At 39.8% G+C, this 11,813-nt stretch overlaps 1 protein-coding gene across 2 annotated transcripts in view; it reads left to right on the top strand.

Moving 5' to 3' along the window:
• Positions 1–11,492, top strand: part of LOC149207034 (uncharacterized) — a 61,952-nt gene extending 50,460 nt beyond the window's left edge. For both annotated transcript variants that reach the window (XM_089395645.1, XM_089395646.1), the window contains one exon: positions 10,959–11,492. In XM_089395645.1, coding sequence (XP_089251771.1) covers positions 10,970–11,179 — 210 coding nt within the window. In that variant the 5' untranslated portion in view covers positions 10,959–10,969 and the 3' untranslated portion in view covers positions 11,180–11,492. The remainder of the gene's footprint in view (positions 1–10,958) is intronic.
• Positions 11,493–11,813: the final 321 nt, after the last annotated feature.

An 11,813-nucleotide genomic window follows, 5' to 3' on the forward strand; every position in this document is an offset into this window, starting at 1 on the left:
GAAATCAAATTGGCCGAGTCGATACCGAGTTAGAGTCGGAGTTGGAGCCGACCCTCAGCGGTTTACGAACTGGAGTCGTAGTTTTAAAACATTGGTATTTAATAAAGAACACCAATCCCTCTATGTACTTTGATGTTAGTGGCATTGGTTGTTGAACTCCTCTATCATGACTCTACTAAAAATGTACCCATCACTCAAACAAAATCTTGACTTGACATGCTACACTTTTTCTATCTTATTTTAATGCTTAGAGGGTTATATTGATGACAAAGATCCCAATATAGGCAATGATTTTGATGATATGTAGGTATTTGTTGTAGCATGATTTGTTTTGGATGCTAGAGGCCATCTAGAGCCTATTTGTTGATGTATTTTTGGTTTAGAGATGGATTGCACTCAATGCTATTTTGGTTATGTGCACCCTTACATGCTATATAAATGAGAACTTTTGCTTATTTGTGTATAAATGGTTTGGATTCATATGGATGCACATGTATATATATGTTTTCTTTAAAATATGAATATTTTATGTGTTTTTGGTAAACTTTTTTTTGGCCGGTTTTTTACCAGTTCCTGGTCCACAAGGTTTTGTGGTTCGATCACCGATTTGGTTATGATAACATTGCTATTAGGCACACACAATTTTCTTGGAAATTCTCCATTATGTCGTTTGGCCTTTAGCCATTTAAAAAAGAGAAAAAAGAAAAAGAATTGGCCCTTGGCTATTAAGGATTAAACAAATAAAAAAATGAAGGAAAAGAACGAATGTATATGTGTGTGTAAAGGGCAAAAAAAAAAAAAAAAAAAAAAAAGAAGAAAAGAAAAAAAGGTTGCAGTGACAACCATCTGACGCCGCCATAGACTTCTGTGGCCACCATCGAATTTCGCTGCCATCTTGTATCTGTGTGCTTGGACGTCACCTCACCGCTGCTGTAGCCGTCCTATTCAACCTATAGTTGTTGTCCGCGACTGATAACATCCGCAATGCCACACAATCACACATTTTCTGTGTAGTTGCCGCTATACTAATCCCCGATCGTTGTTCATATAATAGCCACCTTTTGAACTCGTCGACAAGGTATCTATTTGAACTCGTCGACAGGGTAGTCATTTGAACTCGTCGACAAGGGATTAGCAAACCTCGTATTGACCAATCCTCGGTTCGTTGTTCATATAAGAACAACTATTTAAACTCATCGACAGGGAATTAGCAACCCTCATATAGAACTCGGTGTCGTTGGGAAGGTGCTGAAATTATTTCCAAAAGCTGCAATTGTGGACCAATGTGCTGTTAAAATAACCACTGTTGGTATATCATTACTTACCACATTAATTTTGATATATGGTTATATATTGCAAAAATGAGAGTACAAAGGAGATTATATATTGGATTAAAAAAAAAACAAAAAAAAACAAACAAACTTGTTCAAGGTCAATTAAAATAGGGTGTTATATTATAAAAAGTATAACTTAGGATATATTTAAAATTAAAAAAAAAGCTAAAATTATAAGTCCCAAGTTTAAAGCAAAATATTAGGGTATTTTTTATCAAAGGCAAATTGGAGTCAATCATTGAAGAGAAAAAAATGGAGTCTATAATCAATGATAAGGGAAGGTTCCCTAAAACTTCATATAACTATGCTTCAATGCTATTTAGAATTAAGGGAACTCTTGCAGGAAAAGATATCACTATTTCTATCACTTCCACTGAAAGTAAAAGTTATATAAGCCCTAAATTTGTTAACCAATTGGTCATTCTCGAGTTAAATGTAATTGAAAAATTGGACCTCTGGGACACAACATTATGACATAGCCGATTTATAATTAACATTGGGGACTATACATCTAATAATATTGCAATTCTCTGTTCAATCCCTATGGAGCGATCAAGGTGACATAATTTTGGGTTCACCCTAAATGGAATAACTAGGGTCGTTCATTTTAAATATGAAAAAAAGTTTGACATTTTCCTACAAGGAGAAAAAAATAATGCTACATTGAAACTGGATTCAGTAACACCAGAAGACATAAAAGTTATCTCAAAAGAAATCCTTCAAGAAAATCAAAAGTCAATGCAAAATATGCAGAAGGAAGTTGACAAGATTATCACAGACAAAAATGAAAAGTTTCTCACTTCAAGGACCATAGTGAAAAATCACTGACGCAAATTAAGAAGCTTAAGAAGGACAAGAAGTCATTGGAAAACAAGGTACAATAGTTTATCGAGAAGGAAGCGTCGAAATCTTCAAATGTGGAAATTCAAGTTGAAGAAAAGGGAACAAATACAAATCCCATTAACCTCACAGTTCAGACAAGTCCAAACCTGATTGAAGCCAAAGCATACTCAAATGTTGCAGTTCAGACAATGAAAATTCCAAGTGAAGATTTTGTAACCAACTCAACAACATCAATACCTAAAGTAAATCAGGAAATTGCCAAAAGCATGATGAGGGAAAATCAGGTCACAAGAAATCCTTATCGACATCCTCATCATAAAAGCAGAGACCTTAATCAGTCAACGTGCTAGCATCATACAGAAAGGAAACAACAGACTTATGTTCCGAAGACTACTTATGTCAACACAATTCAGTTTTATGGTAAACATTTATCTGAAGTATCTAGTAACCGCAAGATTCCACAGATGATTGATTTAGGATGGTCAGATCCATTCTCAGTTCGACAATTTTGTTTATGAGGAAACGATCATCTTGTATCATCTAAGAATTCCGAAAGATGCAAATAGATTACAAGACAAAGAAACATATGACACACCTTGTCAGCAATAAGCTTTGAGGACAAAGCTTTTCTTAGGTGGAAAGCAATGCTATGAATATAATATATAAAAATAACAACTAATATAAATTATAATAATCATAATAATGATTAATTAAATTATAATTAGTTATTGAGGAGACATGCCTCAAAGGACATGACTATTCATGAAGGGGCACCTTGACTAGTATATAAGCAAGGCCGTCATTTGTAATTGTAACCGGCAATATTCTTCGTTCATGCATTTATACAATATATTCTTTATTCCTAAAATGGATTCTTTTATTGTATACCAAATATCTTGGACTATTTGATGTGCGTAAACAAACTTTGTTCGTGACACACTTCCAAGAAATTTGTCGAGTCTTTCAGCGATCAAAGCTCTACCCACTCTTCTATTATTCTATGGAAATTGAATCTTGACTACTGTTTGCACTGATGTCTGCCAGGTTTAGAGCAGAGAACATCTCCTGCGGTCTCACACTAACTTGATCTAAAAGCCTTGGCCCTCCTCTTTTATCATTTGGCTTTAGAATGTTTTTCCTCCCAAGATCCAAGCCTCACCTGATCTTGGTCGTCTAAATCTTTCCAGAGCTTCCTAACATGAGATTTTATGCACAATATCTGTGAGGGCAAACAGATTTATCGAGTGCTAGTGATCTGAAAATGGGGCGTTAAAGGCTTCTTGTCTAGCTTACAAGAACCTCTCCCACTTCCAAAGCTTATATATATTCCCAAGATCTTATGATTAACCATTTGCGGAATTAAAAAGTGCTTGAAAATAGGTGTATGCTTTTAGTTTGCCTTTAACTGTTTATGTGCTTTGAGTTCTGTTGCTTATGCTGATATGTAAATACATGTAACAATAAAACAGTGCAGCAAATAACAAACACATAAGATAACAATATAATATGGAGTTCACCCAAAACTCTTGGGCTACGTCTCCTTGAGCTCTAGTCAACTTGACTAGGCTCTCTGGGATTATGGCATAAGTTCTCTTACAAGCTCCGCGTTCAACTCCGTTGGATTACACAGAAACAATGGGCTTAGAACACCATCTTATCCATGGCTCTGAAGCTCTCAGGCTTTTTGGCTCTGGCTCTGGCTCTAGCTCTGGCTCTCGGCTCTGGCTTTGGCTTTGGCTCTGGGCTCGGGCTCTGGCTTTGGCTCTTGCTCTGAGCTTCTCTCGGCCTCTACGTGCCTCTGTAGTTTGCTTGACCTCCAAGCGACTCTCAACAACCTTCCAACGACCTTCACCAACTTTTCGCTACTGCCAATTGAGCTCTCTGGTTCACTTGACCTCCAAGTGACTCCAAAACTCTCTGCGCTGCCTCTCAATCGTGCTCTCTGGCTTTTGTGAGGCATCCCCGCGGCTTTACGGCTTCCTGTCCATTTCTCTGCGTGTAATCATTCCTCTGTCTCTTCAGCTGGCCCTCTGCCTTCTGGCTCTGCGCGTTACAAACGCATCATTGGTACAAAACGCCCGCTTGCAGCATGGCACAATGATCAGGGGTAGTTACAAAGGAATCGGGGTCTTCCTTTAGGCGAAAACCCGAAAGTGGAACAAAATTCCAATACACAGAGATTTATTGGAAATACACTATCGAGCGCAAAATCCCGAACTTCAAATTCTATGAAATCACGCTCATAATCCCTATCAGGTCCGCCCTTTTATGGCTGTCGCAAGCCCATCGTTGATCTGTGTGATCTCCGATCTAACGGCTGATAGCCATTTCGGGTGGTTTATGTGCGGAGAGATTACCCGCCCGAAAAGGCGGTTTTCTCTCTCCTTCGCCATGCCACATGTTGGCCAAAGTATGGGATCGGGCGGAGCCCGTTCAATACCACTTACCACCTGAGGCCAACCTGAAATCCCGCTTACCACGGAACTCAAACAATCCAAAGCTGCATTTATAAACCCCGTTGGGTCCACTTATCGCAAGTCGCAATCACATGGCGTATTGGCGAAATAAACCAATACACGGGAAATACACAGAAATCCCGAATTCCCGGATTTCAAATATTATGGAATCGGGTCTATAATCCCATCAGGTCTAGCCCTTTATCGCAAGTCGCATATCGGCATATCGCAGTGCATTGGCCCTTTGGTATTGGGGATCATCGATCTCCCGATCGCCGATTAAATCTGGATCGTTGATCCCGCTCCTCGATCCAATGGTCGACATCGCACATCGCATGTCGCTATCACAACGGCCCCGGGGGTCTTTCCATATGCCATGGACCACGCCGACGCCGATCCGCCGATATCTCTGATCATCGCTATCAGCTCCAATCGCAAATCGCAATCGGCATATCGCAGTGCCTGGGGTCCCGATATCGCATGCGGGCCTATCTCCGATGCGATAAGTCGGAGGTTGCAGTCGGGGGAGTCCTTCCGCCTTTGCCTTAAGTCCATCCCTTTGCACATTTGCGATGCAATTTCCTTAAGGAGCCTTTTATGCCATTTTTAGAAGAAATGCCTCATTTTTCAAAAGACAAAGGCAATCTTCTTTCTGTGATAACTTCTTCATCTAAAGTCCATTTTAGCCCATTCAAATTGCATCAGATTTAGAATGAAAAGATCTATGCAATGGGACTATTTCCAGGAGCATCCTTGGACTTTCATTTTCCTCTGTGAGGAACACTTTAGACTTAGAAATTTATTCTATATCCATTTTAGATCACACCTTCCCACTAAAAGAACTTTTGGTCTCCAAAAGACTGACATATTGATCTGAACAATAAATTAGAGTAACAACACCCTCTTCTTTCAGCCTCCATACACTTGCCTTGCATAGTGCCTCTGAACCAAAACCTTTGACCACTTTCCTTCCTAGATGTGCTGGTCCTCCTGGGAAGAACTGTCTTCCTCCTTGACTTCCTGCAGAACTCCTGCTGAAATGGTCACAGAAGGTAGTTTGAACTTCTCTTCCTTGATCACTGATCTAAGGTGGCTCAAACAATGTGAAGTTATATCTGCTTCACAAAATTTTCATTTGTACCTGTTTGACAAGCTGTCAACAACAATGGTTAACAACAATAGAAATACAAACAACAACTGGATGGCCTAAACTTCTGCTTCAACGAAAGAAACAGATTTTCACATCTTGTGAATACCTCCATGTCTTACATCTGCATACAAATGATGGACTAGATAACAAGCCCACAAAACATGCCTTTAAAACAAATGACCCTTCAAGTCAAGCATGTCTTTACATCTTTTCTACATGCTTTTCCAAAGATAAAACACTTCATCATTACCTCCATCTTGGAGACCAAATCAATTTTTCTCAAGTCAATATTGCATTACATGCATGTTTAAAACAAAGCAATCAACCCTTTAGGTTAATTACACATACATGTTTAAATACAAGGAAATCATCAACATCCCTGTGTTCATGCACATCAAGTTTATGCATGCATTTCATCCTTCAACTTTCATTTAAGCACACTGTACTTTCAAAGCTGAAATGAATATAATGTTGCAGCAATAAAGTGAGTCTCTTGCTCAACTTTTTCCATTCACCTTCTTGGTAAAACCCTGCAACTTGCATTCCATTAACAAAGAAATGCAAATAGATGCATCAAATCAAAATACATGCAATCTTTAATTGAATAGAACTCTAACCATTTCTTACCAATCCATTTCAAAGGTGCTACCTTTGTCTGCACATCAGCATCAACATGTGAATCATCCTGAAACATATCATTCATGGAAACTTCCTTTCCATTCCTGCCATTCTCTCTTTCCACCTTTTTCAGCTTTTGTGGAAGCATTGTTGGATTCAGAGTCCAACATTTTGCAGCAACATGTCCCTGCTTATCGCAGTAAGTGCAACACATGTGCATCCCCTTGACAGCATGATTTGCCTTGTCCAATGGACCTTTGGCTTCTTGCTTCTTTTCCTTCAAAAGTTTCCTATATGTGGCCATTCTCTTCTAACATCTAGAAACATGATGGTTATCCAAACCACAAAAGGAACATGCAATTCTTTTCCCTAACTTATATGAAAATTTATCATGCTCTACATAATCAAAAGTAATATGATTAGAACCAGATTTATACCTTTCTTTTTCACCTTTATTGCCTTCTTGGGGAGGTGAATTGCATGAAGAAGTAGCTCCCTTTGGAACATCAATCTCTTCAAGGCTGTCAGAGTTTCCACAACTCTCTGGTTTAAGTGTATGCTGATATACACCTTTCTGCAAGGTATGCTTCACACCATTGCATTCCCTAAGAATACAATCTTCACAATCTTGAGTAGAAGACCGGAAATGAAACTCCTTCTTGGAACTATTTCAATGGCTTTCATGGCAGCTTGGGAACTCTCTCCATAAGATTGTCCATAGCCAAGACCCAAATACTTAGGCCTTTCTTCAACCGTTATTGGCTCAACAATACCTTGTGCATGTTTACCCAAGCCTTTTCCTTCATAGCCCATCTTGGACATTAACTTGGAACCTATGCCTTTGGTATGTTTTTCAAAAGAACCAATATAAGCATTCTTAGAAGAATTTGAAGACAAACAGGGATTGTTTACCTCTTCTTCAAGCTGATACTTGACTAAGGCTTCTTTGGCAACAAAGAGCTGTGTATCCAACTCATGCATCCTTTTCAAGTTCATATTTGCAATATGAAGTTGCCTCTCCATTTCCTGCAATTTGTCAGAAAGCAACTGCTTCTCTTCCTCCACAGAATTCAACTGCTCTCGAAGTACGCTGCTCTTCCTTCCATCCTCATACATTTCTCTCACCTTGTCCATCATGATGAACAAGCCTTGCTTCATGTCTCCATCAAAGAATCTTGTGATGAAGGAGGAATTTGAGGACTCACTTGTAGAAGCTATCATTATGCCAATGAACAAAAGAACTTCAAACAAGATTAATCAAGGAGCTTATTCAAGCAACCTTTTGCAACAAACCTCTTGTGCTTCAAGGATTGTCTTGAGGTCCCTTGGGATAAGAAGAATGCCTTCAGTCCTTCTTCCTTTTTGTCCTCCCTGGACTGAGCTATCAATAGCTTTCCCTTCACCTCTGCAAACTCAAACAATAGTCAGTGTGCAAACAAGCATACAATAATCAGACAATCATTCCTTGACTGTCCAAACACCTTTCAGACAAGCAATCTTTGCTCTGTCAATCAAGCATTCTGATCTGATACCACTTGCATCATGATACCACCTGCTTCATGGTATAACCAGTTCTGATATAACCTTCTTTGAAGGTGGGGTTAATCAACTTTTAGGCTTCGATACCACCTGATCTGAAAATGGGGTGTTAAAGGCTTCTTGTCTAACTTACAAGAACCTCTCCCACTTCCAAGGCTTATCTCTATTCCCAAGATCTTATGATTAACCATTTGCGGAATGAAAAAGTGCTTCAAAATAGGTATATGCTTTTAGTTTGCCTTTAACTATTTATGTGCTTTGAGTTCTATTGTTTATGTTGATATGTAAATACATGTAACAGTAAAACAATGTAGCAAATAACAAACACATAAGACAGCAATATAATATGGAGTTCACCCAAAACTCTTGGACTATGTTTGCTTGAGCTGTAGTCAACTCGACTAGGCTCTTTGGGATTATGGCATGAGTTCTCTTACAACTTCCACGCTCAACTCCATTGGATTACACAGAAACAATGGGCTTAGAACACCATCTTATCCCTAGCTCTGAAGCTCTTAGGCTTTCTGGGTTTGGCTCTGGCTTTGGCTCTGGCTCTGGCTCTGGCTCTTGACTTTGGCTCTGGCTTTCGCTTTGAACTTCTCTCGGCCTTTGTGTGCCTCTGTAGTTCGCTTGACCTCCAAGCGACTCTCAGCAACATTCCAACGACCTTAGCAACTTTCCGCTACTGTCAATCGAGCTCTTTGGTTCACTCGACCTCCAAGTGACTCCAAAACTCTCTGCGCTGCCTCTCAATCGTGCTCTCTGGATTTTGTGAGGCATCCCCCCGACTCTACGGCTTCCTGCCCGTTTCTCCACGTGTAATCATTCCTCTATCTCTTGAGCTGGTCCTCTGGCTTCTGGCTTTGTGGCTCTACGCGTTACAAACACATCATTGGTACAAAACGCCCGCTTGCAGCGTGGCACAATGATCAGGGGCAGTTACAAAGGAATCGGGGCCTTCCTTCAGGCGAAAACCCGAAAATGGAACAAAATTCCAATACACGAGATTTAGCGGAAATACACTATCGGGCGCAAAATCTCGGACTTCAAATTCTATGAAATCACGCTCGTAATCCCTATCAGGTCCGCCTTTTTATGGCTGTCGCAAGCCCACCGTTGATCTACGTGATCTCCAATCCAACAACTGACAACCATTTCGGGTGGTTTATGTGCGGAGAGATTACCCGCCCGAAAAGGTGGGTTTCTCTCTCCCGCGCCGTGCCATGTGTCGGCCAGTGTATGGGATCGGGCGGAGCCTGTTCAATATCCACTTACCGCTTGAGGCCCGCCTGAAATCCCACTTACCATGGAACTCAAACAACCCAAAGCTGCATTTATAAACCTCGTTGGGTCTGGCTATCGCAAGTCGCAATCGCATGGTGTATTGGCCAAATAAACCAATACACGAGAAATACACAGAAATCCCGAATTCTTGGATTTCAAATATTATGGAATCGGGTTTATAATCGGGTCGACATTGCACATCGCATGTCGCTATCGCAACGGCCCCGACGGTCTTTCCATATGCCATGGACCACGCCAACGCCGATCCGCCGATCGCCGATATCTTCGATCATCGCTATCGGCTCCAATTGCAAATCGCAATTGGCATATCACAGTGCCTGGGGTCCCGATATCGCATGCGGGCCTATCTCTGATGCGATAAGTCAGAGGTCGCAGTCGGGGGAGTCCTTCCGCCTTTGCCTTAAGTCCACCCCTTTGCACATTTGCGATGCGATTTCCTTAAGGAGCCTTTTATGCCATTTTTAGAAGAAATGCCTCCTTTTTCAAAGGACAAAGGCAATCTTCTTTCTGCGATAACTTCTTCATCCGAAGTCCATTTTAGCCCATTCAAATTGCATCAGATTCAGAATGAAAAGATCTATGCAATGGGACTATTTCCAGGAGCATCCTTGGACTTTCATTTTCCTCTGTGAGGAACACTTTAGACTTAGAAGTCTATTCTAGATCCATTTTGGATCAGCTAGGGATATTAGATGAAACAAATGGGAATCTACCAGGTAAACACCATCTGTTTCATGCTGATTTTTTAAAAAGGAACCTTCCTAGGTTTCCATTGTATACCTTGAATCCTAGATAAGTCAGCAGATCTGTTTGCAATACTTGAACACCTTATTTTTTGATTTAAATTTTCTATTGTTCTAGAGTCAACAGTAGTTTCCTCTACAAAGTGAATATGAGGTCTCTCTATCTTGATTTTCCTTTTGAGAAGTCTTTGTTTTATGGGGGCATTCAGACCCCTGATATTGCAAGAATAGCATTTTCATTGTGAAGACCTTTTTTTTGGTGAAAAAAATAAGCTTACTTTTGAAACTGGGATGTCCATGAGGAGTTGGCCTTCAGGCATTAGTTTCTTCAAGTTAGTTTTCCTTCCTTTTTTGGGTGCTGGTTTTTTATTTTATTTATTTTTGGGTAAATTTTCAAGGGAAAGGGTTTTAACTTTTAATTCCTCACTCTTCTGTGGATGAGTATCTTGTATCTTGAATATTTTTAACAAATTTCAAGGAAGATGTGGGAGTTTCTGGTTTTACATTTTTTGAAGGCCCAGACTTATGCTTCATCTGCTTCCTAGCTCCCACTCCGGTGCCTTCCGTACTCTCCTCATTCAGTGGTTGACTTGATCGAGTAGGCTCTGTGGGAGGAATGAGTAGGGATATGATTGCAATCGAGATTTGGATCCTTTCGTTTTTTTGCCTTCTTGAGGGATGGTGTGGTCTGCATTTTTAGTTTCTATTTCTTGAGGCTCCTCTGAGATTGACTGAATTGGTTGTTCTACAGGGATAGTCTTTTTGGTTTGATGCTCTTGTAGATGTTACATTTATAAATCTTGGATTATTGAGTTTCATGCTAGGCATGTTTGTTTTCTTTGCAGTTGTATTTATTCCATTGCAGTTATGGGGTTTTTGTTTACAATATATACTATTCTGGTCTACGTTTATTACTTTTATCTATTACAGTGTTATCTAGGTTACAGCATCTGACTCTTTGCTGTCGCAGGTTAATCAGAGATGTCTGGATTCCGAAGCTTCACAAGCTTGACCTCTAGATCAAAAAACATTATTGTGGCAGGAGGATTGACTGGGTTTGTTGCAGCTGTATACATTTACACAATGCGAGCTGTTGGAAGCACTGATGAATTGCAAACTGCAATTGAAACTTTTGAGAAGCAGAAGATCCAGGAGTCTCTGCCTACAGTGGCAGAATCCACCAGAACCTGAACATGACTGTTGTAAACTTTGAGATGGTGTCAGTGCCTAGGAATGTTTTTTAAGTGAGATTGTTATGCTCTGAAAAATTTATCACACCCAAAGCACAATGTATCTAATACTAAATAGTTATGATTACTTAGTTTCAATTTCATTTGAAGACCAGTTGGATTGAGGCTGATTCAGGCTATAAATAAATAGCTTTTCTCCACGTACAAATGATGTGAAGCATCTCTTCCGTAGATAATTTCCTAGGGATGTTATAGTGTCACCTTTATATGCAATTTTCATGATTTAAATCACATCATACACTTCAATCTTTTAATTCTCTATTGTCTCTGTACAATAATATTTGTGGATTTTGTATGTCTCTGTGATATTATCTGTTCATAGGGAATGACACTGATAGATTGATTTATTGTAGATTTGAGGTGTAGCAAATATTCTTTGAGCTTTTTACAAGCCGAGGTAACTAGGAAATGTATAGACCGTTGAAAGGGGTGTGTTTCCAAATCATCTAGTAAATGTTGTCTTGACAGATGATGGTGTTTTTATGTTGATTTTGTATTGTGGTTCACCGAGCTATGGGGAGAATAAACATGTTTTTGTTCATGGCAGGTCTCTTTTGGACTCATAAGGATTTACT

The sequence above is a fragment of the Pinus tabuliformis genome, chromosome 1_2 (genome assembly GCF_031772625.1).
Source record: "Pinus tabuliformis cultivar Carrire ecotype Pingquan chromosome 1_2, CPIR1, whole genome shotgun sequence".
Taxonomy (NCBI): Eukaryota; Viridiplantae; Streptophyta; class Pinopsida; order Pinales; family Pinaceae; genus Pinus; species Pinus tabuliformis.